At 45.2% G+C, this 27,622-nt stretch overlaps 1 protein-coding gene across 1 annotated transcript in view; it reads left to right on the forward strand.

Moving 5' to 3' along the window:
* ARHGAP35 (Rho GTPase activating protein 35) overlaps positions 1 to 24,364 on the forward strand; it is a 78,758-nt gene extending 54,394 nt beyond the window's left edge. The window contains exons 4-7 of the mRNA XM_066638403.1: positions 12,569 to 12,646; positions 13,422 to 13,553; positions 16,442 to 16,547; positions 17,982 to 24,364. Of these exons, the coding sequence (XP_066494500.1) occupies positions 12,569 to 12,646; positions 13,422 to 13,553; positions 16,442 to 16,547; positions 17,982 to 18,342 (677 nt within the window). The 3' untranslated portion in view covers positions 18,343 to 24,364. The remainder of the gene's footprint in view (positions 1 to 12,568; positions 12,647 to 13,421; positions 13,554 to 16,441; positions 16,548 to 17,981) is intronic.
* The last annotated feature ends 3,258 nt before the right edge of the window (positions 24,365 to 27,622 follow it).

Here is a 27,622-nt window from a genome sequence, read left to right on the forward strand (position 1 = left end):
TTGTTGTGGTTGCAGAATAATGTTATACTTTAAGGCGAGTTGGAAGCATTTAGTAGGTGTGTATGAGTATAATTTAGAAAAATGGTGACAAGGGAATATAATAGGGGTTGTGTGAGGTATAGAGAAAGTGGACTGAGATAAGACTTTCCCATCATAAGACTAGAATGGTGAGGAGACAGGGAAAGGGCTTCTTTGCACAACAGTTTTATGTTACGTGGCTTTGGGGGATTAGACAAATCCATGGAGAAGAAGAGACAGATCACTGGCTATTCACTATGGTTATAAGCAACTTCCTTGATTAGGCGATATGCCTCTGAGTATCCCTTGTGGGGAACGCAGTGGCACAGGAGATCCATTGCTTTCTTGACCTGTTTGTAGGTTTTTCATAGGCAGCTGGTTGGCTTCTTGGTATCTCTTTATAAACAAAGACAAAACAAAAACACACCACATAGCAGTAGACGTCTGTGGTAGTCAGATCATTTTGGAAGATATGGGTAGCATCTTGTCCCACTTGTGTGAATGGAACACTTCTTCTGTTCCTGGATGGACCTTTCAGCCATGGAAGTGGTAGCCAGGATGTTACCCAGTGTAATCGCTTGAGAACATTAACCTCAGTCAGAAACTTCAATATCTGTTAGTAGAGTGTGTCATAGTTAATGACTTACTGAAGATGTGAATAAAATTAGCTTTGCCTCCTATCCCCATCACTGAAGATGTTATATCTGTAATCTGCTGTAGCCATTCAATTGATTTGTTGTGATTGCTTCTTTGAGGTAGAGTTAAAGGGAAAAAAGTAAAATTTCCACACTCCATTTGCTAAGCCATCCCCTGTACATATGAACACAGATAAGGCCATTGGTCCATTTAGCCAAGTCTTGCCTGTACTGTCCAGCAGCAGCCCTCCAGAGTCTCAGCTGAGGAAAGGGTCTTTTTTTCTGCCTCAGACCCTGTCACTGGGGATTTTAAGATTGAACCTGGGATCTTATGCATGCAAAGCATGTGCTCTACCACTGAGCTGCGGCCCTGTCACCAAGATATAGCCATCCCACCCCCCACCCCACCCCCAGCACTGCCTGCATAAATCTCAGCAGATCTGGTCTTATTCCATGGATGTGATCCTTGATATAATGTAGCCAGAACTTGTTGCTTCTGCTCTCAAATGGGGATTAAAACTAATCTCTGTCCTCCCCCATCTTGTAAGTGAATGTCATGGTTTAGACTAGAGTTTTCTTGCAGGCAGTTTGTATTTTATCTCTATGTGTTGGAAATAGAATGAATTAGGCAGGCTTGTTGGCTCCATTAAGCGCTTCTTAATGTGATAGCCATTAACCAACATGGTTGGTTTTGGCCAAGTTAAACAGAGGAAACATTAATGTGCATTTCAAGGCCATATCTGTCTGTCTGTTTCTCTCTTGGTCATGTGACCTGTCTCAAGGTCTTATGATTGTCATCCAGAGATGTCTTGGAAGACTGCATAATCGTTGGAAATTTACTTGTTGATAGTGTTGTAAGGCCAGTTTCAAAACCAGGGCTTACAAAGCTGTGGGTTTGTGTTCATCCCTCTCCCCTATGAATACCCCTTCCCCATCATGGTTTTTGCTTTTATCCACAATTTAGCACAGGGTTCAACAAATTTGTTTTGGATCTAGGAGGTGGCCCCCAAATTAGAACCTTGATGAATTTTTCAGCCTTCGGAGTTTATTTTAATGCTGCCGTCCCAATCTTTCTCATGAGGGTGGCATAAGTAATTAACAATCAGGTGACAGTTTTGATTAACAAATATATTGTGGCATGAACCTGTGTAGACAGGATTCTTCTTCATTTGATGCATGATGATCAGTGTAGACATGGGCTGTCTGTGTATGTACTGATATATTCACATAACAGCCTTTTGTTGTCCAGTGTCCACCATGCATGCATGCATGCATGCATGCATATATATATATATATATATATATATATATATATATATATATATATATATATATATATATATATATATATATATATGAGTTGGCCAGTTGAAGAAAGCAAGACTAAATCACAAGCGATGACTGTCAGTTAACAATTGTGATCATGGGTCTCAAGCATATTTTTCAGCTTCATCGTTGATGATAAAAAAAGTTAAGCTTAGAGTAGCAGGAATACTATTTGGATAGAGCTGCTTTTGGAGTGGACCAGTATAGTTGGTAGGGAATGTAGTGACCCTGGATTGGTGCCTGAAAAAGCTTGATCATTGAAACCCAATACTTTCTCTGTAGTTCTTTTCTGGCATGTTTTGAAGGCAGCTGTTCCTCATCTTCATTTGCATGAGGATAATTGATGTTCCCTTTGTAACTTCAGGAAACGTGTGCAGTAGCTGAACTTGTATTGAGGGGCTTCTATTTCTCTCCTGCCCCACTCCAAAGAAGGAGAATCCTTGCATTTTTCCACTTAATGTAATAGATAACATGGCATTTTTAGTTCAGCTCAAACTAGACTAGATGTATCTAAAAAATTTCCCTAAACAATAATGAATACAGATGACATTTTCCTCCTCTCCTGTGGATACCGGAAACTGTGGATAATGGGGAACTCTATCTCCACGATTCCCTGTGCCCCATTACCTTTGTTTAGCTTCATTTCATTACCCCAAAGTGATAATGTGTCTTGCTTGAACAAACACTATGAGCAGAAAGCTTATAGCAAGACAAGCAGACAAGAAACCTGCAGCCTAGAAGGGAGACTAAGAACGAATGTTAATGTCCTGCTTCCTGTTTGCTCTTCATCAGAGAAAGGGTTGTTATGGTGGAGTGATTCCAACTGACATAAAAATAATCTTGCATAAGGTTGTCTAGAACAGAACCTTTGCATAAATTGGGGAGCTGCTGTATCGGGTGCAGTAAAATGTGCGATCAATATGTTGAGGATGGTGCCATGAAAATGACTTCCCTCCTGTCATTGAAGTGGAGCTTGTTTTGTTGTTAAACTTAATTCAAACAGTGTTGAAACTGGAGAATGTCAAACTTGCATGCAGCTGGTGACTCTCTGCTTACTGTTTCTGCTGTCTGCATAGTGCAAGTTTGAATAGCTGGAATGTCTGGAATTCAGCACAGTCTCATCAATCTTGCATCCAGTCAGGCATAAATAATGTATGCATCTTTCATATATCCAGTGTTAAATGTTCACACTTGATATTTAAAATGTATGTCTTGGGTGTACAAGTAATACTCATTCTGACTAGGATACATTTTTAATTTATGCTGCTAGTCTTAGAAAGACTCATTTGAAATATCATTTTTTCTAGAATCTAGTAGTCCTGGAGTTAGGCAAGTGAGGGGGAGTGCACGTGTGCACACAGTTTTTGGAGCGTGCTTTTAATATGCTGCTGCAATTCTTCCCTTGGACTCTTTTATTGTTGAGGGAGACTGAAGGAAAAAGAGTGAAACATGCCAACCTCTAAAACAGCTATTTTCAGTCTTTTTCATTTCATGGCAAACTGACAAGGCACTAGAATTGACAAGGCACACCAAGTAAATAGTAAATAAGATACCAGTTGGAAGCTTTCCTTTTAATGCCAGCAGTTATGGGGATGGGTGGCTTTTGTGTTTCTTAAATGAGCTACCCCCTCATTATGCCACTACCTTGACTTTAAACAGGAAGACTAACGGTGTATTTAGAAATAAGATATAACTTTGTATGGAAGGGTTGCTTCTGTCAGTTGGCCTGATTACCATCATCCTGTCTTTACTCCATGTGCAGCTCCTTCTGCCCCTTCCCTCTGGAAGGAAGGAACCTGGAGTCCCCAGTTGCTGGGGTCCTGAAAAGAGAGTATGCTTTGGGAGCTCTTTTTGGCTGAGAAGGAGGGTATAAATAAGACACTTGGTTATAGAATTGCTAGCCTTACTGTTTCCTTATCATTTGTTTTAGCATCTTGAGAGGCTGGTGGTAAGGGTCTTTTGCTGGTTACAGTTAGCATCAGTTGAGGTGCTGAGTACATTGTTAAATTTGCTGATCATGATCAAAACCTTGTAAATTTAAAGTGGGGTTTTGGCTTGGCATGTCTTTGCTGCATGATAACCAACCAAGAGCAGGCAACAAATAATCATATTGACAAGATTCCCCCAGTACTAATCATAAAACTACCTCGTCGCATTTTACTGTTCTGTTTTTTGCCAGTCACTGACATCTGTCTTGCTTTGTCCAAGTACTCTGATTCACTGAGACAAGGGAAACAGCAGATGTGATGACTGAGAGATTATACATATCAGCAGAAATATCATGAAGAGTCTTTGACACCAGTAAGTGAAAAAAGAAGAGACAGCTCCATGAAGCCCTCTTAGAATTTCAGCAGGCTGATGTAATTTACTTGGAATGTAGTTTTGCAGAAACGGATGCCATGACACAGATCTTTTTATTGAGAGCAATGCATGATTTTTTTTTAAGAAACCCACTTATTGCAAAGTGGAATCCTGAATTTTTCTGAATTAAAGAAACCACAGATGATTCAGGCCCCCAAATGTGACTGAAATCATACAAAATAAAGCATTATCCAACAAGACAGCTTTGCTTTGAAGTGTGTTTAGTTGTTTGGGCCCCTGTTTGGAGCAAGGCAGGGTTTTGCAGGAGTGTGGTTGATGCTTTGGGGAAGGATTTGGGGTTATGACTGGGGGGCTGTTGAGAGACAGAGAGGGCCTCCTCATCCCAGCCCATTAAAATCCCATCCCAAATTGTGCTCTCTTTTCTCCCTACCTTTCCATTTGCAAGTGTCATACCAGTGGATTTCTACCCATTTATAATGTTGTAGAATTCTGGGTGGATTTTGAGTCAACTGGAATGTACTTACACTTTTTTCTTTAGTGAATTGTTTTTAATGAAGTGTCTCTGGTCTTATTAGAAGTTGCGTTGACAGCTTTTGTGGCTGAAAAGCAGCCTAAGAATTTCCTTGGGAGACCACCGTAGTACATCTTCTTTGCTTGTAGTACACAGTGTTTGTAGTTGCGTAGAAAAGAGTCTCTGGCTTGGTCAGACTTGGAGCTTTACTGGTTTATTTTCGGTCCCCTTCCTACTGTATTATTGTGTCTTGGAAATGTGATACTGCTAACTCTTGAGCACCATGGGTTGTGTGGTACTGACATTTTGTATGAGCCCTCCCCCCAAATATGCTGTCTTCTGACTTTAATCAAGATATCCATGTCCAGGTTTTCCCTCCCCCCTGGGATCATTTTGCCATCAATTGATTTGAGGCAAAAAAGAATCCCCCAAGCAGCGTGTCCATTATGATGCACCAAGCATGTTGTGAGCTTTCCACCTCTCTTTTCCCCCCTAAATACAAGCACTTTATGGCACAGCTGGCTGTGTACATAATGACTCCATAAATTAGGAGAGCTGCAGCATCTGGTCCTCAGGCTGCTGCCTATTAAGGCTGTCACAGCAGACCCAGAAGATCCCGTGTTGGTGGTGATAGGCAATGGCCTGCTGCCAGCAAGAGCCACTTCCTTTTGACAGAGGTTTCCATTACCAAATAGAAAATGCCTGGTAATAGATGCAGAGTGCAGGCCGGTGGTCTCTGGGGCTATCTCGCACCTTTGCTTGCACCAGATCTACTCAGAAATTAAGAGCGAAAGTCTGGACAGCTGCCAGGCTCCAGGTTAGTCTGGTGTGTATAAATGACAAGATATGCTAAAGAAGTGAAAAGATTAAAGTTGATTCCTTGAACTGACAGGGTGATGTCTCATGTTAAATTCTGGTGCTCCCGTTGTTACTAGCACCCTTCAGGATTTAAAAATAAATGTGTATACACAGCATTCTCCCTTGGCTATTTTATGGCTTCAGACACTCAGCAGGTGTGACAGGAAGAATAGTTGTAAGTTCAGAGCACCAGAATTATCTATGGTTGGGAGCTGTTTGTTGTTCAACTGAATTTAGTCGGAGTGTCCAGAGGTTTGTCAGAGGTTCTAGTCAGGGGTTTTACCCCAGAACCTTGGATCTTACGTTGCGACAGGTAAGCCATTTATGTAAGAGACAATGGCAAATAGAGGGGCTTTTGTGGAAGATCACTGCCAAAGAAAATTAAGAGAAAAATTGGCAACTATATGAGGAGTGGCATAAATTTGTCTCACTCACCTGACTTGTGTGTGATGCAAGTGCAGTGAGTGGTGGAACTGTAAAAGGCAGCATGAATGTATCTGGAAAGATGAGAAAACCTTTTCTTTTTCTTGAGGGTGGTGCTGTGTGCTACTTGCAACTCTCGAGGGTGATGCCGTGTGCTACTTGCATTTAAATACAAGTCCCCTTTGCACTTTGCAAATATGGGTCCTTGATTGTGAATGATGGCATCGTAAAATATTAAAGCTGAGCCAAATGTTCTCAGACTTGGCCTGTTTAGGCTTTGTGGTGATTTTTTTTTCTTCCGGCAGAAATCTATTTTGTAACACAGGAGAGAGGAAGCTAAATATAGTTTGGAAATAAACCCAGTGTTGAAAGACTGATTAACATGTTACAAAAATGAGATGATTTTGTGAAAGCACAGATTTGTGGGTGCTGTCCACTGGTACGTGTAGGCTAAGGATCCTAGAAACTGACACTATGGCATAGGATGGGCTATACATTAGAAAAGGTAGGTGTGTGTGTGTGTAATCTTGAACTAAGGATAACCCCCTTAGTTACCCATTGTCCCAACAAAAGTGCTTCTCTGAGTTGAGATGTGCATGGAAGCAGTTGCCTTACAACAAGCAAGGGAGTAGTCCATATGTGGGGGCTGACGTCACTGTTGTGGTGTGGGGGGAGGCCTCAACCTCACCTCAGTCAAGTTCTTGTAGTGTCCAGAAGTGCCTTCGCCTGTAGACTGTGGAGTTTGCTGGACGTTCCCAACTGGAAGAGAACTGGACATTTTGGGTCTGGTTGCATCTCTCCCCATTAGAGAAAGGTGCAGTATCTTGTCCTTAAACCATACGTTGCTGGGTTGGTCCTTGAAAAAAACATTGCAAAACCACAGTCTGGCAATACCTTTTGGGACTGACCAAAGGAGAAGTTGTGAGCAGTGGATTTTCTAGTTCCCCAGAACTCTTCATTAGGCAGGATAACAAAGGAAAAAGTAAAATGGGGGGGGCTGTTGGCAGAGCCCCAAAACCTGCAGTTTTAAGAATGTATGAGAAGCTTCACAGACTGTGTTGACTAACCTCTCTAGATGATGGTGTGAGGATGAATGGCTTCAGGGTCAATGAAGTGATATTGACTATTCCCCCATTTTAAAGAATGTGAAATCTAGTAGGTGATTGCTTGTCTCCAACTCTAGCTGAAGCACACATCCTTATTGTAAAACAGGAGTAAAGAGAAGCATGGACGTCTCCTGCTAGTGAAGCTGGGGATTGATTTAGGTACCACATATTAGAGTCAATAAGCCAAATTGGATAGTACAGCTTACAGCACCACCACTCTTGTCCACCTCAAGTGAAATCCCAGACTGCAACTTCTGGAAGGAAATGGTGGTCTCCTCTCTACAGATGCAGCCCGGGTTTGTTTCTCTAGAGAGATAGGATGCTACTGTCTTCCAGCTGCATTGGAACACGCAAGCCCATCTGCTTGTGGGGAGCAATCTGTGGCGATGATGTGCATGTAGGTATTCCCAGGATAGTAGAGGAGTCCCTGAAGCACAAAGTCTTTTCCAGTTTCAGAGTACTGCTTCTCTTGAGGGGCTTTGTGTGAGCACGCAGCCCAGCTCCTTCTGCTTCAGGAACTGTATGTGTCATAGGTAGAAAGGCAGCGGTAACGAACAGCAGCATGTTCCTTTGGTTCCCTTGGGCCCAAAGAACCATGTCCCATGTGATGATGTGAGTTGATTCTGAAGTACTGCAAGTCCATTTCCTAGACCTCATTACTCCATTCTGGTTTAAGTTACTTAGCTGTGACTCTACTCTTATTTTTGCATATAGAAAAGGGAGTTTTCTGGCACTTGCCAAATCTCCTCTGCACATATTGCCTTTTTATCTTCCCCTGCTGTGATTTATTCCTAGCCAAACAAAACTAGTAAAACTTTTGTTTTGCCAGCAGAAGCCTGCTTATCCTGTGGGGTCAAGGAGGAGGAGGGACTGTGTTCATCTGCAGTGGGGCACTTAAAACCTTGCCACTAGAGCCTGGGATTTCAACTGGAGGTTTGGGAGTTGTGTGTGAGGGTCCAGCAGGTTGCTGGCACTGAGTGGTCAGATATGGTTTGTCAAAGCAGTTTAAAAAAGATGACTTCTATATCAGTGGTTGAGTTAGACTAATTGGGCCAGATAAAATAGCATTAATGGGAGAGGTGTCATCTTGGGTCATCTTGGTCACTTTTTCCTTGTGTGAGAGGCCCTTAGCCAGTATTCTGCCTTGGTTCCCTTGTTTAGGAGGCGGGAGTTTGGAGCCTTTTCAGTTCCACACACTCTTTGTAGTATTTGGGTATTTTCATATATTTGATACTCCACCTTTTCTCCAGTGAGTTCAGGGTAGCGTGCATGACTTATCCCCCTTTTATCCTCATAACAGCCCTGTGAGGTAGGTTAGACTGAGAGTGCATGGCCCAAGGTCAACTCAGTAAGCCTTATGACTGAGCTGGAATTTAAGCCTTGGGTGCAAATACTGTAACCACTACCCAACACTGCTCTAAGTCCAAACTTTTCAGTCCAAGGGCCACATCGTAGGTTACACATTTTCATGGGCCAAAAAAAATCAGTTCTTTAAATGAATGAATTGAATAAATTTTACTTTGATCTTTTTGGTAATCTGCATGATACAATTCAGAGCAAAAGAGAAATGTGACAAGTACAAAGAAACATTGTCATTAAACTGAGAAACTATGTAAAAATGTCAAACATTAGCAAATGCTTTGACAAAAAAAAAATGTTGCTGTGGGCCAGATAAGATTTTATGGTGGGCCAGATGTGGACCCCAGGCCATAGTTTGGAGATCTCTGCTCTAAGGGGCTTGTGATGATACATAAGGGTCAGAATGCATGTTGTGCTTTGAGCTGTGGCTAGAACTACCAGTGTGTTGCATTTCACTTCAGAGCAGCTGTTGGGTTGGATGACTCCAGATTGGGTTTGGTCTTGTGTTCTTCCAGAGTATTCCTCTTGGTTCTTCCATGGCTGCTCTTGTTCATGCACATGGGTTCACTGAAATAGCTTAATATGCTTCCGCAGTATATGAAACTGGTCTCATTCTGTGTGTGTGACCAGGGCTGGTGTAAAACAGGATTCTGTAATATAAACATGGAAGTGGATTGCAGGAAATATTGAGCCCATTATTAAACACCACTGTTTCTGTGCCTTGAAGTTGAATGGCTTTTGCGGTTGACTTGTGTTCATCTCAGTTCACTGTATGGTTCTTAAACTGTCACTGGTTTATGGCTCACCTTTTAATGCATTTGCTGTTACTCCCTGGCATAGCTGGTCATGGAAAGAAGAAACAGAGAAACTCTGAACTTGTCAGGGAGGGGAGGGATGGTAATTGTGAAGCCATTTTGTAGATGTGGCAGTCTCAAGGCATGTTTGCAGGCCGTGTACCTCTTTACCCAGTCTGGCTTTGTGCAGAAACGTAAAAAACAGTTTCTACAGAGTCATTCCCAGCTGACCCATAACCCAAATGATATGGCCTGCATAGGGTAGTGGGGGTGCAGCAGGTGCGGAGTGACCCTCGTCCAACTCTGCTGTTTCCTCCTCCCAGCCCACTGCAGAAGAGATGCACTGGTCCACTTGGCTACCTCTCACCTCGCTCATTTTTTTTGTGCATTCGCAAAGTGAGAGGTCAGGGAAGCCAATTGCCACTGCCTGTTCTGGTTTTTGGGGTGTGGGCAGCAGTGTTCTGTTTCATGCACTTCCTCATGCTCCCTTGAAATAAAACAAAGTGCTGAACAGCTTGGAAACTCCTAGCATGTCCCACAGTTTGTTTTATCAAAAAAGATCACATGGGAAAGAGGAAGGCAAGTCCCTGTTTTCTGGTTTTTCTTTACTGGGTGGGAGTTCTTTTCTGGTCAGTTTTGGGGGTGGCGGTGGAAGTGGCAGCGTCAGGTTAGGTGTGCATGGTCTGCCTTGCTCAGTATTGTCAGCACTGCCTGGCACTGGCTGTTGCTAGCCCAAATGTCTAATTTCAGTCCTTGGTGCCATGTGCTGGGCAGGCATGTGCTTCAGAATTCCACAGCACCCATGTTCCTGCCACAGAAATGAGGCTAGCTTTGTTCAGCGTAGCACGGCGGGGGATCTTTCGGGGTCAGGCTTGCTAACTGGAGAGTGGCGCTTGTGGAAGCCTAATGACTGTGCCAGGGTGTTCAAACGGCCCTTTCTTCCCTTTCCCGTTCGCGCACTTGCCTTTTGATTTTCTGCCTGGGCCCTGTTGTGTACAAAAATGGAACCAGCATGAGTGGCTGCTTAACTAGCCACCTTTTGTCACAGCAGCACAGTAATGGTGTATTCCGAGATGCCCTAATGACAAGGAACTGCAGGGCAGCTGCAAGTAATGTAGCAAGACACCATGTGTCTAGGGAGACACAGAGTTGAGGGCAGCGGGTGACCGAGGATCTCTTGCTTATGGAATCTGTGCAAGGCTGTTCAACCTCAGCAAAACAAAATGCAAAGTTAAGAAAGGACTCTGACGCTGTTTGTGGGATCCAGAATCCACCACTGCCCGGGGCAGCCATCTCTCCTTGCACCGTGGTAGAGTCCGCCTCTGTACAGACAGAACAGGTACTGGTGTGTCTGTGTGTGTGAGAGAGAAATATACCCTGAATTGTCCATTGACAAGTTTTGTTTGGACTCCAGGCAATGGAAGATAAATGGCAACAGCAGCTGCCGCTTTCCTTGGCGCACGGGCACAGTGATCCTTTTGTTCCAGGCTTGGAATTATATGGCCCTCTGGGCTGGTCCATTAACCCAGTTTCCCTCCCTGATGAGGTGAATTGCTTTCTGTGAAACAGGGTCTCAGCACAGGCAGCCTCTGTGGCAATTAAGAGCTTTTAGAGCTGGGCAGTTGCTGACCTGAAGTCTGAATAAATCCCCTTCACTCCCGATCCACCAACCATCAATCTAGCCCTGGACAGAGAGGCAGGCCTTCTGCTTTCATCTCACCAGATTCTGACTTTTCCTAAAGCAGCAATTAAAACAATAGCTAAATGGAAATGTTCTGCTCCCTCTCCCTGCAGAGGAAGGCCTCCTTTGCAGCAAGAGTGATCACCTTCGCCCCCTTGTGTCTGCTCACTCACTCTCATGTCTTCCCATATGTTTGTGCACCAGTTTTCTGTTATTGCTAGTCAAAGGGACTGCAGTCAGTTGAAACAACAAATATCTATCTCCCAAAACAACAGACCTACTTAATGCTCTTTAAAAAAAATGAACAAGCATGCCATGACCTCTGTTGCTTATACAGCTCTTGAGAGTGTCTGGAGCCCTTCATGTGCTGTAGTCTCATCTGAGTCTACACGCAGGGAGATGTGAATACTGTGGAGGACAAAACCACTCACTAGAAGCCACCAAGTGAGCTTCTGGCCTGGATCAGGTTTTTGAACTGGGGACTCTCCTGATTCATAGCTTGTTTTAACCAACTCAAAAGCACTTGTGAAAGGACTGTAGGGAGAGAGTGCACATTGCATACTACATTACATACACATTGCATACCCAGCAGATACAGTCTCTAGCAGCAGTTTAAAAGGATCATGGGTTGCAGGGTTGGTGAAGACTCTTCTCTTTTGGGGGCCTGGAGAGTAGACCACACTGAGCTAATAAGATGACTTAGCATGTTCCTCCATATGACAGCAGTACATTTCAGCAGGTGACTCTGCATGCAGGCATTTGTCTGGGGCAAACAAAACCAAATGGATCATGTATCTCATATGGAACTTAGCAGGCCATGGGGGGGGGGAGAGAGAAAACAGTTTTTAGCTCTGAAGTTGTAAAATTTAAAATGGTGGTTTCTAATACAGGTTGGGAAGCCCAAAAGCACCTACCTGGCTGTAATTTCCATGGTTAGGGGCCTGCTTTGTTCAACACAATTCCCCTTCACTATTTGTGGCCCTGATTCCTTTGTGTAGGACTTTACAAAATGCTTTAGTCAGCCTTGCATGGACTCTGTGTTTTGACTAGTCATGGAACTTGACATTTCCAGCATGAGATGTTTATTTCTATGCCCCACTTTTCAGCCAAGGTGGGCTCCCACAGCAGCTTACAGTGATTAAAATCCATCCTGAAGACTCTTTCTTATGAGTGGAAAGAGGAGGGGATATTTTGCAGATCCAAGTTCTAGCTTTGTGTTTTTCCTTGTAGAACTCTAGCTGTACTTTTCATTTGAGTAGTTTAAAACTTCAGAGAGCTGTAGTAGCTAAGAGAAGAAGCATTTCCTCATCTTTTGATTTTTTTTCCTTTGCACATTGAGCAGCAGTATAACTTCAATTACAAAACATCAAAACCACATTTTCCTAATCTCTGTGACATGGTTAGCCACACAGCAGCTTAATTTTTCCCCAAATATAAGACTGGTGTTCTCAGTTCCTCAAGGTATTACTTTTGTTGATGATATAACATTCAGATTTACAGCTCTGCTCTAGCTTGTTTTCTTTTTCTTTCATCAGGGTTAAGTACTGAGGGAATCTACCGGGTTAGTGGAAACAAGTCTGAAATGGAGAGTTTGCAGCGGCAATTTGATCAAGGTAAAGCTGTTTCTTGGGATGTGGTGAAAGAGCTTTGGGTCTGATCTCCCCACTGTAAAGTCAGAAATTCATATTCTGTCTGAGCTCTATTAAAATAATTGCTAGCACTTGGAATAAACCTCTCAGGTTGCAAATTTGACTTCTGAAAGTGGTTAAATGTTGTTCTCTCATTCATTTCAGCAGCAGCATCTGAATTGCTGTGCAGTGGGTCCCCATATGCTAAAAATTCTAAATATACCACCACTCAACATGTAGGATGTTGTGTTATGATAGTTGATGCAATTCTTCAGTAAGTACGTCTATCAATGACAAGGAACATCCCCTTCAGTCACTGATATGTCTGTGGGAAGAACTATATGACGTAGGCAGCCCTGACCATATCTGCTCCGGATTACTTGAGCCAGGGGGTGAGGGGTGTGCCTCAGGGATGGGCTTGCTCTTTCTCTTTTCCTGCTTCCACCACTGGTACTTTGCTAGAGTGCATTAGCCCACTGATGCGGGTCCTTGTGGGTAAACAGTCAGGCACTGGGTGAGTTCCTTGCTTGATGGGGAGGTGGAAGATCTACATTTGGAAGCCCCTGCTGGACTTCATTCAGACATGTGTGTAAGCAGCCTTTGAGACCTTGGTGGTGGAGAGAGGATGTAAATTGTTAAATTTGGTTCTGGTAACAATACCTGAAGTTTCAGCCAGGATCTTGTGCATGTGATCTGTCATCATGTGACAGCCTGCTAGCCCTGATTGGCCAGGTGTCACCTTTGAATCTTTTCTTTGTAGACCACAATCTCGACCTTGCAGAGAAGGACTTCACCGTGAATGCTGTAGCTGGAGCCATGAAGAGCTTTTTCTCCGAACTGCCGGATCCCCTGGTGCCGTACAACATGCAGAATGAACTGGTGGAGGCTCATAGTGAGTATGCATTAGTCAGAGTTCAAAACCTTTATTCCTAGCGCTGTGGACAACCTTTTAAAGCATTATCTCCTTAGTGAAGGATTTGACTTTTCTCCTGTTGGGGAACTTGCATTCATGGCAGCCAGATTCTGAGCAGACCTGTATTCCCTATCTCCTTGTCTGGTATGTTGCCAGCGTACTGCATGGCTTTTAGCAAGAGAATTAGGAATTGATTGTGAACTCTTTTTCTGTCTTTTAAAATGCTTTGCTCTCCTTTCTTTATGTTCTTTAGGGTCTGTAGTATGTGATGCAATATTCTTATAGGTGCCTGAACCCCCCAGGCCTTATTGCCTGCATTCTTGTCTATGCAAGCTGCTTAGTGCTGCTCAGTCACATTCAAATCTGAAACTACAGAAACATTAAGATTTTGTTTTACTTCAGGCTTCCCTGTGAGCCCCTCAAGCTATTACCTAATTTGGTTTAGGGAGATGCTGCCAAGTCTTAAAAACAGTGGGTTGACTTTTGGATTCTACTGCTGTAGGTAGGCATGGCTTAATAAAGAATGAAATAGAACAGTTGTCATGCATGTCCCTGTTCCAGAAGCATGTGCCACAGGTCCTTTTAGAGTTACATGCACAAGTCTGTGCTCAGAAAAGCCACAGATCAGCTTTAGCATTGATGCAGTTCTCTCCTCAGCACAGCCTTAGGGCCAAATCCTATCCAATTTTCCAGTGCCGGTGCAGCTGTGCCAATGGGGCGTGCACTGCATCCTGTGGTGGGGAGGCAGTCACAGAATCCTCCTCAAGGTATGAGAACATTTGTCTCCCTATCTCAGGGCTGCATTGCAGCTGCACCACTGCTGGAAAGTTGGATAGGATTGGGCCCTTAGTCACTCCTTCTGATAGGTCTGTGTAAAATATTTTTATTGTGAAGAAAACGTTTGTTTCTGAAGGGGTTCAGTGAACAGATTTGAATCTTTCGATTGCACCATCTAGAGCTAGAAGAGAAGGCAGGACAGAAGACAATTCCATTGTGTGTGAGAGTTGCTGAGTTGGCATCTTCTGGGTTATAATCTTTTTAAAAAAAACATGCTATGCAATCTTGGTAAGAAAAATCAGATGATTCTAGTGTGCCACAATTTTCTAAAAGTATATATTTGTTCCTGGGAGTTGTACTGAATGAAGACATGTTCAGCAATCATAGCTCTGAGCAAGCTGTTTCCAGCAAATGCAGTGGTCTTGGAGGCAAGGTGAGGAGGCTGCCTCAGGCAGTGAATTTTGGGCTGCCATGGGGCAGGTGTGAGCCATAAGTCCAATCCACTAGGAAGTTCCATGCACTTTGAAATGAGTAGAAGCCTAACTTCAGCTGCTTTAAGCAACATTGAACAGCAGAATACATTAAACTTCTAGCATAAGCCAGTTTGGTGCCCTTAATGTGCATGTTGGCGTGGTTTGGGGGAAGAAGTCTTTGAACTGCCTTTTACGTGTAGACATTTTGCAGCAAAGGAGATCCTGAGATTAACAGATACTGTATTTGGAAGATGCAGCGTAGGTGAGAGGTAAAGCAAGGAAGCCTCGTATGACTGGTTGAGCTCTCCCAGAGAAATGGTGACCAGTTGTTCAAAGAAACTGGTGATGATGGGGCTATGTGGATGTTGCATTCCACTTCAGGCCTTTGCTCACAAATGTGCCCTTGCTGCACACAGTCCACATGTCTTTTCTCAGATTGTTGCTTCTTTCATTGTGGAGAAATTGAGTGTTGTGAGCACTCAAGTGTCCGTCTTTGTACAGGGAGGCATGCCCAGATAGGCAGTCACGTGGAATGTGGTGGTGGGAGGAGCTTGTGGACGTAATTAATGTCCGGTGTCTCCCCTCCTTCAGAAAACTTCTTGTTTGGGAAACTTTATAGAACTTGTTGATTGGAATCTTGTTCTTCGATGACTGTGCCATAAATCAACATGAAGCTTCTGTGCATTAATATTCCACACATCATGTTAGCATGACTCTTCGTTATCTTCAGGCTCCATGATTCCATATGGCGGAAAGCAGTGTTCCTGCCCTGTTCAGTCCCCCCCTCAAGACATGTTCAGCATTTTAACACTCTTTGAAATAAGTTGGCCAAACTGATTCCACACCACTTCCTGCCTGCTGTGCAGTCCCATTTGTTCTGGGAAGTGGCTGCTCCCACGTTGCATTCCCTCCCCAGGAATTCTGCACTGTGATGATGTCTGGGACCTGAAATCCCACTTCCGTCCATTTTTGAATTTAGCTTTTGACATTGTCCGAGTTGTTGGAACTTGGAGGTGGCTTTGCAGTGTGGTTCACTAGTGGAGCATCTTTTCCCTGCCATGGCTACATTGAGATTGTGGGGGAACTATGCTCTGTCTCCCTTTCTCCACCAGTTCACCCTGCTTTTAGTGCTTTGGGTCGAAGCAGTTTCATTGTAGCTTCCACCTATGTATCAAAACTTGGTTCCTCCTCACATTTGGGCCCTTAATATTTGAGGATGACAGTGGCAAAGTGCGACTGTTGCAGAATAAATGCAACTTGTACACGCAGTGCAATTTGACACCTGTCATGGTGGTGATAAAATAATAGCAAAATTATTTTAATTGCTTGCAAATTAGCTGTGATCCTCCAGCACGAAGCCCTCATCGCTTGACAAATGGTCTGTGTTTGCTCTTTGTGTTCATTAACAGATGACTCCCTTGTCTGAATAACATTCTCAGATACTTTGGTTACCTTTTGGGGGAAGTCCTGTGGGGTTTTTATCAGTGCATTTTACTCCTCGAGTAGCAGCTCATTGTAGCTGCAGAGTTGTGGGTTTCTCAGGTTGTGTTTGGACAGCCGAGGGCCACTTGCTTCTTTAAAAGTCTAAACTATGGTTCTTTTTCCTCCCTTAAACAGAAATCAACGACAGAGAGCAGAAGTTACATGCCCTTAAAGAGGTGCTGAAGAAATTTCCCAAGGAGAATCATGAGGTCTTCAAATACGTTATCTCTCATTTGAACAAGTACGTTTGAGGCATGTTCCTTCCACCCTCTGAGATGCAAATGAGGGAAGTGGGGGTTGTCTCCTCACTTTTTAGCAGTTGCTTCCTAATGAGCACTGGAGACGTGTACAGCTAATGTAGGCTCGTTTCACAGTCACAATAGGGCAGGGGAGCCTGCCTGGAGTGAATCCTTTCCCTGGCGTTTCTTCCAATTAAGCCAGCCCACGTTTATCAGGGGTCTCATTAGGCATGGTGAATTCTGCTAGTCCAACAATTGGCAGCTATACTCCAGCAGAGGTTGTGTTGGGTCTGCCATCTCCCTAGTTCTATTAGCCTTGGCCATAGGGCATTTGTGCTTGCTGGAGGGTCATATTTGCAGGGCTGGACTGTTATGTTATCACTTAAGGAGTCCAAATTATCACCATCCCTTTTGGTTCTGTTCTCACAGCCACTAATCCAGATTACAGTAGTCTGGAAACACTGGGAAATGTGTTCTCTGTATTACTTTGACAGTCTCACAGTTTACAAAAACAAAATGCCAGCAGGATGCCTTTTTCTTTGCTCTTGCATAGGTGTGCGTCTGTTTCAGATGTATTGCTCTGGAGTGCTCCATTCATAAATGTTGATGTCCCTGTTAGCCAACAGGCAGGCTTTGAACCACACCCAAGTTTTAGTTGGAGTCTCCACCCAAGCCCTATCCTGGCATTTTCCATTTTGGAGATTCTGCATGAGCAGATAATGCCATGACCACTGTTGATGGACTGCATGGGTACTTTCTCTATGGGGAGAGTGTTTTATCTGCAGAGCATGGTGGGGGGTGTGGCTTGTTGTTATGGTTACGGCCGTATCTGCAGAAACACTTCACAGGTAAATAACATCCAGTCCCTGCCTCTTCTCCACCACCTCTGTAGTGGTCCCTCCTGGCTTCCAGTGGCAGTCTTCACTGTTGTGCTTTGTTAGCTTACTGCACGTGTGTCACATGATAAAGAAACAACACTGTGAAGCCAAGAGTCCCAGCAGGGTCCAGATGCACAGTGATGGCCCCAAGATGGCAGGTTGCACTGGGGCAGGGGTAGCCTGCCACTTTCCCCGTTGATGTCTGTGCAACAACTGCCTGGTTCTCTGTGTCTTTTGTAATTCGGCCCAAGGCTGTGTCCTTGCAGAAACTGCGAGTTCGCCCTTGGTTTGCCACCTCCTCCTTCCTATGTCTTCATCAGAGTAGGGGCCTGTCGTCTCATTTGGTCAGGTGCCATGTGTATGGGTGGAGGTATCCAAATAACCAACCAGAGTCCTGTCGTGCAGGCTCCTGTTGGGAAGCATGGTGTGTGCTTTCCACTTGTGCACAAATGTGTCACTGTACTGCCCTGAGTCTGTTCCAAGGAGGGTCTTGTTTCTTCCCCAGAGTTGTGAGCATATCATGCTAACCTGATGTGACAGTGTACCTCTGTCTTGCAGGGTGAGCCACAACAGCAAAGTCAATCTGATGACAAGCGAGAACCTCTCCATCTGCTTCTGGCCCACCTTGATGAGACCCGACTTCAGCACCATGGATGCTCTCACTGCCACTCGTATTTATCAGACAATCATAGAACTCTTCATCCAGCAGTGCCACTTCTTTTTCTGCAATCGGCCCATCCTCGAGCCCCCTGGCGCCATGCCCAGCTCTCCCTCCACCGTTCCTGCCAGCACGCCTTTCCTGTCCTCCACGCCGGTGATGGCCCAGCCCTCCCCTCCACAGACTCCTCCTCCATCACCCCAGTCTCCTCTCCAGCCTCTTCTCCCACCCCAGCTTCAAGCAGAGCAGCACACACTGTGAATCACAGCAGGAAACGGAGGTCTGCCTCTGTTCTTGCACATGGAGCAGATTGGAAACTCGATCCCAATGCCTCTTGGCCTCTTTCCCACCCGTACCACCTGACTGCAAGTTTTGGCTTGATTGAGCAGGAGCAAGTTTGGAGCATCAAACCACGTGGAGTCTTCTTGGCACCTGGCACAGGAGGGCCAGCTCGCTCAAGGATGACATTGGATATTTCTCTGAGGGGTGGGGAGAAGGTTGAGACCTCTTGGAAGCTGTCCGGTTACGATCTGTTCTTACTCAGACTTGTGTGGACACTGCCAGGTTCAGCTGGTGGAGCTCAGATCAGTGGCTTTGAATGAGTGTGTTGGAATCCCTCCCTCTCCTCCCCATGTTAGCCTGTGCATGAACAGAGCCTGGCAGGATATGGAGCCCACCCCCAACACATTCCATGAACCGTAACCGGAGCCTGTCTGACACTCCTGGAGAACTTGCCAGTTTTGAGGGGACCACAACTTCAACTTAGACCAACTCACACCATCCCAGCATACCTGCTCTGACGGTCTGGACCAACACATCTGGAAGGCTTTTTTTAATGTTTTGGCAAGGCCAGAATGTAACTTTCTCTTGACTTTTGCGTAGTGGCCCATCAGAGTGGGAAGAAATACACAAAAAACTGTAGAAAACAGAAAGTTCCCACCATCTACTGATTGAGTTGTTCTTAGGCTGGCAAAGAAGGGCGGGACAATGTCTCCTGTTTACTTGAGTGGAAACTTGTGCATGGCAGAGGGTCCTTGGGTAGGTGGAGGCAGCTGAGGCGTGTTCTGGCTGGTCCTGCTGTGTTCTTCACCCGAGAAATCATGACATATCTCTCCCCTCGCTCCCTGTCAAACAGAATATTGGTGTTAGCACTTAACAGGCAGGCGAGCGCAGGCCTGTTCTGTAGACACGGCCACTGTTTTCCTGTCCAACTTGGGTTTTGATTCCTTTGAAACACTATGTTGACAAACACTATGTGTGGGTGTGTATGTGTGGGTGCAGGCGTGGGGGTTGGATGACAGTGATGGGAACAGAGTTACGGCTTCATAAAAAATGGTGGCAATGGAAGTGTGTTGAAGCATAAAACATGATGCAGGGATGAAATTGCAGCAAGTGCAGGACTGTGTAATATTTTAAATCCCCCTCCCCAGACCCCGAGTTGGGAGAGATGAAGAGTGTCACCAGAGCTGTTTTGGCACCTCCATTCCTAGGCAATGTGGGGGGGGAGCATGAACCTCCCCAGTTCCTCCATTGCTAGACCATTGCTGTGGTGTCGCAAAAGCACTCTTCACCAGCACAGTGCTTTTCTCAGTTGTTCATTCATATGGTTATGACGAGCATCATTAGAAAGAAGAGTTCCCCATGGGCTCACTTCCATTATTTTTAGGATGGGACCATTAATGTGAGATAGGTCATTTTCTTCCAAAAATCTAGCATGGGATGAAGTTTGTCCTCTCCCAAGAACACTATTCCTCTTCTGTGCCCCCCAAATATTTTCAGGTGCTGCTGCTGCCTCCGCTGTGGTGTTCTTTGGTCTTCTGGAGTGTCTGTTATGGTTTGAGAGAACCAAGAACCTGACTGAAAGTACATGTTTAGGAAGAGATACTTAAAAAAACCCCTTCCCCCACTTTTTGTTTCTAGTGGCATCAGCTTCATCCTGTAGGTGGCTTGGCTGGTGTTGAGGAATTCTTTCTGTGCTCATCCTTCCCTGGGTTACTCATTGCGTGAATCTCTGCTCCTCACTGTGAGCAAGGTCGATCAGGGGAGTGACCAAGCCAGAGGAGGGTCGGCTCTCAAAGCCTTGGAACAAAATATAAATGTGCTGGGAGTGGCTGCATTGTCAGCAGCACTGAAAATGTCCAGCATGTCACAAGTGCCGTGCATAGACTGTCTTCGCATTCTGTTGCTGGCCCAGCACCTGAGCTGCTTGTGCCCACTCCTCTCCCAACCTCTGTCTTCATGCTGTGTGCACGCGCTTGCACAGGTATGTATGCCACTAGTGTGCCCTGGCACAGCACACTGTTTGTTGCCACTTTCCTTTGACCACACCTGCAGCTGCTGTGTATTCCCAACAGTTCTCAAGCCTGTAGCCTTTTCTTTTCTCGTGCAAGCCAGGGCCTGAGCGGTGGGCATGCAGTGCACCTGACTTGGCAACTGCATGACCTCTGCTTGTTTCTGTGCACCTTGTGTGCCGTTCCTGTGCCAGAGAGAGTTAAGGAGTAAACCACTAGGGAAGTGGTTGGCAACCTTCTTCCACATGGAGGCCAGACATTGGGTCTGTCAGTAGTAAAAGCACATGCTTGTTTGATGCACATCTGCAAAGCTCCCAATCAGGCCACAGAAAAAAAGAGATGGGCACAGTGCTGAGAGACACAGGCCCAGGCAGAGGGTGATTCTGCTGCCCTTGGTCTGCCTACACTGTAAGCCTTACAGAGAGAGAATGGCAAACTTGAATTCTTTTTTAGCATTGCCGCAGGCCGGGTGGAGATATCTTTTTGGAACTACGGGCCAGGTTGCCTATCCCTACCCTTAGAGGGATAACCAGTCTATATTCCCTGTACAAGTGCCATTGAAATGAATGGTGGTTGTGCAGCAGCTGTGCCCAGTAGACTGCTCTGGGGGTGGGTGAGGAAGGTCTGCTTATTCTCATTAGCAGGGTAGTTTTCAGCAGGAGCTTCCATGGTACCATTGGGAGGACAAAAGGAAGCTGCCCATGTGCCACCCCTTCTCTGTCTTCGCACTTTAAAACTGGACCTGTGGTTAGATCGCTGTTTTAGCACTTTGGGGATGCCCGAGTGAGATTTGAAATGCCTCCTTGCTTCTTCCTTCCTTCTGGCTGACAGACCCCCGTCTTCAGCAGACTGACTTCTCTCCTATAATAAGCTGGATTTATTTTAAGAATCACATTGAAAAGTGGCAGGATTGTGTGCTTGGAAGGATCTCCTGCAAGCATTCCTCGCAAGTTCTGTTTTTTCATGTGTCAAAAGATTATTTGTAAATACTGGAGTTGTTTTTTTTAATTGAGTCTTCTAAAAGAACAAAAGAACTATCCTTCCTTTCTCAAAGTATACATGCATAACACTAAAGCAGTGATTTTCAACAGTTTTCATCTCGTGGTACACTGACAAGGTGCTAAAATGGTCAAGGCGCACCATCAGTTTTTTTTACAATTGGCTCTGCTGGTGGAGAGCTCACATCCCCCAATAGCCCTACTGTCAAATGACCCACCCCCAAACTCCTGTGGCACACCAGGTTGAGAATAGCTGCACTTAAAGAGAAATCCCAGAGGGGGGAAGGACTGGAAAGGGTTTCCTCGCTGACATTCAGCTTGGCCAAGACACAGGCTGCTTCATCTGTCCTTACTTCTTGCGTTGGGGAGCTCTGTGGTTCCTCCCCAGACTCCCTAGGCTGGCAGTGTCACTTTTGACCAGGAATTGGGTGGCAGCTGTTGAATATATGAAGTGTGTTTCTGTGCCTTCTCCATGGGTCATGCTGGAGGTCTCTCTCTAAACCCCCCCCCCTTTCACTATTTGGTTTGAGGGCAATCTTCCATGTTAGTCTGACTTGAAGGTGTTTGGTCATTAGAGTTGTGTCAAGACCTCTCAGTTCACTTGTCTGCCTGCTACACTGTGAATTGTGCCCCACAAGCTGATTATATTTCTTGCTGGTGGTAATTTGAGTGAATTGCTTGTTGACATCTCTGCATGAAGTGAAGTAGCAGCTCCCAGTCAGGTGATCACCTTCGCTAGGAGGAAAGAAGCCTCACTTTGCCGGGTGCTGGTTGGTGCCCTCCAGTTGCCGGTCTGTGGCCTTCTGAATCTGTCCTCATTTGCTGTGCTTAAAGAGAGGTGTGTGCCTAGAAGGCATTCTGGTCAGACCTGATCCTGCGTGGTTTTCCCAAGGCTGCAATCTGAGGAAGCCTGCTTTGTGTGAAGGACGGAAAATGTGTACCTTGAGTTTTTAAGAAAATAGTGGGGAATCCTCTGGGATTTTCCCTTCCAAATTCCATTTGAGGTGTCAGGTTGGTTGCCAGTCCAGCAGGGAGAGGTTTCCGAGTTCTTCGTAGTTCCCAATAAACGACAGTTCTTTGGTGGGAAAGAAAGGACCAGCCCACCTCTGCAGATCTCTGTGGCTGTTTGCATTGGCCATTGCCATTCCTCCTCTCCACGTGAGTAGCTTCTAGAGCTGACTAAATCTCCCCCCCTCTCTCCAAGGAGGGACAATCAAACTACCTAAATCTGGTTGCCAGGAGCTCTTTTGAGACCAGTCATGGTTCGCTTAAAGGAGTTTATCTCCTCCCCAGTCCTTCTGCATGCCTAGGTGTGCCATTCCCATGTTGTGCCATCATCTTGTTGCTTTTCTGCAGCAGTGCTAATATTCTCTGGCTTTTCCACAGCTGAGGACACAGTCCTGAGTTGGAGAAGCATGTGTGGACTTGGGGATGTCTAGCAAGCAGGGGTGAAGAATAAACTGAGTGTAACGTGCCCAGACCTCCGGGTCCTGAGTGAAGTCCTAGCTTCCTCTTGCATCTGTCAGCTGGGGGCTGCCTAACACTGCCCTGTGTCATTCTTTTGTCACCACATCTTTTCAGAGTCTCACTTTGCATGGATGGGGTAGTGTTGCTCAGAAGCCCAGTCAGACCTGTCTTGGCAGTTCGCGTTCCCTGGGGAAAAGACTGCCCCGTCATCTCTCTCTGTCTCTCCCTGGAGGATCACTGGACCTTGCTGTCCTGTGAGGGTTCTCAACTGAATTGCCGCTGCAGGCTCCCTCCCACCGATCGCTTGCCTCTAAAACAGCCCCACCTGCCTTGTGGTTGAACATGGCAAACATTTCCAGGCTGGCAAGCTGGCACTTCAGGCTTCTGCCCAGTTCTCACAGTTTATCTGCTGACTTACAAGTGTGAGTTCTCTTTTAAGTTCTTTAAAAAGGAACCCTGCTGGGCAGTTGTTAGTGGCTCTTTTTTTAAAGTTCTTAATTGGATAATTTGTCATTAATGTTGGTGACCCTGCAACTGGCCTTCAAAGTTCGACTTTTCTACAGCCAGTTTGGGTTTCTCCTCGGGTCCCATCACTAGCCAGTAGGGCAGGTCTTGTGGCCCCCCCAGGCTAAACTGGGACCACCCACTAGGTTTGTCCATCTGTCTCACCTGCAGCTGTGGTTAGTCTTCTGTAGAGGTTTGGTTTGGGGGGGAACATCCAGCGCTGCCAGTGTAATAGCTCCTAGCTCTTACTCTTAGGTTTAACCACCCCTCTTTTTATTTGTGAAATGGAAATACGATAGAAATATTGTATTTTAAGTGTAGTTTAAGGCAGGCCATAAGTTATTGTTTTTAAATAAAAGCTTAATTTTTATCCCATGTGTATGTTTAATAAAGCCCCATCTGTCTTTCAAATTGTATGGGAATAAACCTTGTCCTGAAAAGTTGAATTTAGTTCGGCATTCAGCTTATATATATATTTTTTTCTTCCCGGTACTTGTATTTTCACATGTAAAATGATCTCTATATATGTTGAATTAACAATTCTTTTTTGAGTTGAAAACAAAGAAAGGATATTAATGGTGATTTTAAAAAATGTGTTAGTAGTTCCAAGCTGAAGTTTGTGCCCAAACAACTTTTTTCCACAGAAGCGAGCAAAAAAAAAAAAAAAAAATTGAAAAATCTGTTATGTAAAGAAAAGTATAATGGTTATTTCTCTGTACTCTTAGGAGCCTAACAACTTCCTTTTAGTTATTGGTGATAGAATATATTCCTTTTTATGCTTCTTTTACGGACATTTTTAACAATTCGTGGGTTTTTCCCCCAGGCCAATCCAATTAGTGCATGATAATGTTGAAAGCTCTGGGCAAACAAAAAAGCCCTTTTTCTGCTGAGTTTAAAAGAAGAAGAAAAAAAAATCATGTATTTGCTACAGAGTATTGTATGTGTCTCAATGGGAATGGTGTAAAAACTTAAAAGGCCTTACGTGATATGTATCATAGTTAATAAATCAATCTTGTACAAAAAGGAGGAGATCCCTTCCAACCCACCCAGGCTGTTGCTGCCGTCTCTCTTCCTGCTCTCACACACATCCTTTGTTCTGTGCCTGCTTCTTTGTCTCCTCTAGAGAAAAATTTGCTAGCTGCAGGCTGCCTTGCAGCCCGCTAGGGGAAGCTGAGCACCACAGAATGGGCTGGAAGAGCCAAGGAAAGGGAATGGTTAGAGAAAGTCCCAGCTGATGGTGCAGGGCGTTCCCTCCCCCACCCACTCAATCTATAGAACCAGTTGGTTCTTGTGGACCCAGCAGTAATGTTCGGCTCTGAGGGGTAATGGACCGTTGGTGCCCCTGCGCATCTGTGGCTTTGCTGGACATGCTCCAGGGCTTCATTTCTTTTATTTACTCCTACGTATCTCGCCATTCAGTCACATACAGGCCAAGGTCACTTCCTAACCTGAAATTTGTAGGATTTGGCATGTAGAGCATGTCAGTTCTCATTTGTATAAAGGAAAAGGCCCCAAGTAGGTTCGTGTTGGGTCTCCTTAAGATAATCTAAATTGCCTAACTATAATTGCTTTTTAGATTTGTAGGAACAGGGTGCGCTGGAACTCTTGTCTTTGCTAACCAGCAAAGCTGTTCCTCCATCTGTTAAATTTCTGTGTACTGTGGCAAGTCCAAGCAAGGCAGGCTAAAATGCTTTGGAAAAAGTCATCTCTCCTGATCTTGTACCCCAAAACAGGCTACACCATCCAGTAGCTTCCTTCAGCTTTGTTGCCATCGATTGTGTGGAAAATGCCACCTTGTGGCAAGCCAGGCCTCTGCTTATGACAGCTTATATTTTACTCATCTAAATTGGGTGGGGGGATTCCTAATCCCTTGCTGTAGTGAGCATGAATGCCGCACTCTTCTATTTTCTATCCAAAAGGAAGATGGCACTTCTTCAGTGGCCATGAGTTCCTAAGGTCCTAGTGCAGAGCCGTTCCCAGACTGGCACCTGGACATGCTTGAAAGTAGTGCAAGCAATAATGAAACATGCCCTGCCTCTTACCCCAGTGTGTGGAACAAAACATGCAGGCAATTTTGGCATGCAAGTCTTCTCAAAACGCAGCTGCCCATTCAGATCATACACACTGGGGAGATGGACATGCAGTTCTGAAGTGTACCGGTTTTCACCAGGAGGGTCTTGAGAACGCAGGGATCTACACCTAGCCTTGGAGTGCACCATTTTTCTGTATACATAGAAGATCCTCCTGGATAAGGACTCTGCAAAACTCAACTGTCCTATTTTGATGCTGTTATGACCAGTGAGGAGCATGTGGATGTTTGGGTCATTTTCATTACAGCAAACTGCCCAGGCCAGTGAGGCATACCATGTTCTGTTGACAGGATTCGGACATTGTAGTGGTCATTTGGCCTACCCCATCCCCAAGCAGAGTTGAACCATTACTGTAAGCACTTACTTGCATATCGGGACACGTGGTCACATTTTGAGCTGCTGTGTGGTTTTCTTGATTTGTCCCCCTCTGTGCATGCAAAGCACATCCCCTGAGCCAAATGCAGCATTCATCCAGGTGGTAACCACACCCACTGGTCCGGAAGGCACTGATGTACCCAGGCCTCTTGCTTCAGGGGAGACCCTGAAGGGGCAACCAGCAGCACCTTTAGAAAAAACACCATTTTGAAAACCCTGTAAAAGAAATGCAAATTAAAACTCTACCACCTTTATGTCCCTAGACAAGAATGCCTGGTGAAATGCATCTGCAAAGCCTGGCTGAATGAAGATGGGAAGCTCCCCTGGCAAGGGCTTTTCAAGGATGGGGTCTGTGCCCTGGGAGCACCTTATCTTGTGTCACTCCAAGCCATTCCTGTGAAAGGGAAGCAACCACCTTCCGAAGGGAACCTTTCCACAGTTCAGCAGCTCCATGTGGTAGTGCAAGTTCAGGACAACTTTCTAATCCTCACCAGCTGTGTCTTCAGAGCTGCAATGTGTTTTGATTGGTTAGGCTGCCAGACTGTTCTTGCAAAACTGGTGGTATTGTCTGCCTGGGCTTCTGCCCTCACTAAGCCTCTCAGTAAACAAGGCTTGAAAACATGCTGAGCTATTCCAGATTGAAAAGGAAACCTTGCATCAGTTAACTTTTTAAGAAGTCACTAATTCTGTCTACTTCCTGTCCCATGTCGTTCCTGCCCTACTTAGTCTCCTGACCTCTTGTGCCATTCTGTATCTCCCTTCTGCCATCTTCATTAGCTATCCAAAACCGTGGCATTGCTGGGGGGTGAGGGCCACACCGGATGACATGAACGGGGGTGGGTGATACCACTACTGGCCAAAAATTTCTTAAATTCTTGGGTTTTTCCAAATACCATCATGTTATATATCATTTGATGCATAATTTCATGCAGAATGCAATGGAACAAATTGTGTTGAAATCTATTCCCAAAAATCAGCAGGGGCAGGGATCAGCAGAGTTCCTCATCATGCCCACCACCCAGAGCAGTGCCCTGCCCGCTGCATGGGAGAAGGTCCATCATGGGAGTGATGCACTGGCCTACACCGGGTGACACAAATCATAGTGACACCTCTGATCCAGAGAACCAGCCTGTTTCTTTTCAGCCTGGTGCTGTACACAGTGAAAGAGCAGGCTTTTAAAACTGTGCACAATTAATGCTTTAGCGTCATTCAATTGCATGGCCAGGGTGACCACACGTCCTCTTTTTCCAGGGCATGTCCTCTTTTTAGCCTTGTGTTCTGGAAAAGAACTTAAATGTCCTCCTTTTCCTGTGAGTGGGCCCCTGCAGGCAGCATAGAGCCTTCTTGAATTAATTATGTGTAATATAGTTTTAAATTTAATAAATAATAGTGTTTAAGTTAAGCACATGAAATCAATACGAGTGTTTCTAGCTTTTATTTTGTCATGCCCTATGGCTGTCCTACATTTTGGGGTACCTTCTCCTCTTTTTTGGTTAAGACATATGGTCATCCTGATTGCACCGAATAATATGGGTTGCTCGTACCTTGAATCCCGCCTCTCGCCTCCCTCTTCCAGACCTGACAAAACTATGATACAGGGCCATGCAGTGGGGGGGGGGGGGGGAGGTAGGTGATGCAGAGCCTCCCAACCGGAGTCCTTTGAAAAGTGCCGCCACTGCGTGAGGTGTGCAAGCTCTCGCAACCCATGTGCTCTGCAACTGCTCTGCGCAACTCACAAATATACATATGAAAATTGCCCCTGCTTTGAATGACTTCAAAAGAGGTTTGGACAGATTCATGGGGGAGGAGAGGCCTG

This window comes from Tiliqua scincoides, chromosome 10 (genome assembly GCF_035046505.1).
Source record: "Tiliqua scincoides isolate rTilSci1 chromosome 10, rTilSci1.hap2, whole genome shotgun sequence".
NCBI lineage: Eukaryota > Metazoa > Chordata > Lepidosauria > Squamata > Scincidae > Tiliqua > Tiliqua scincoides.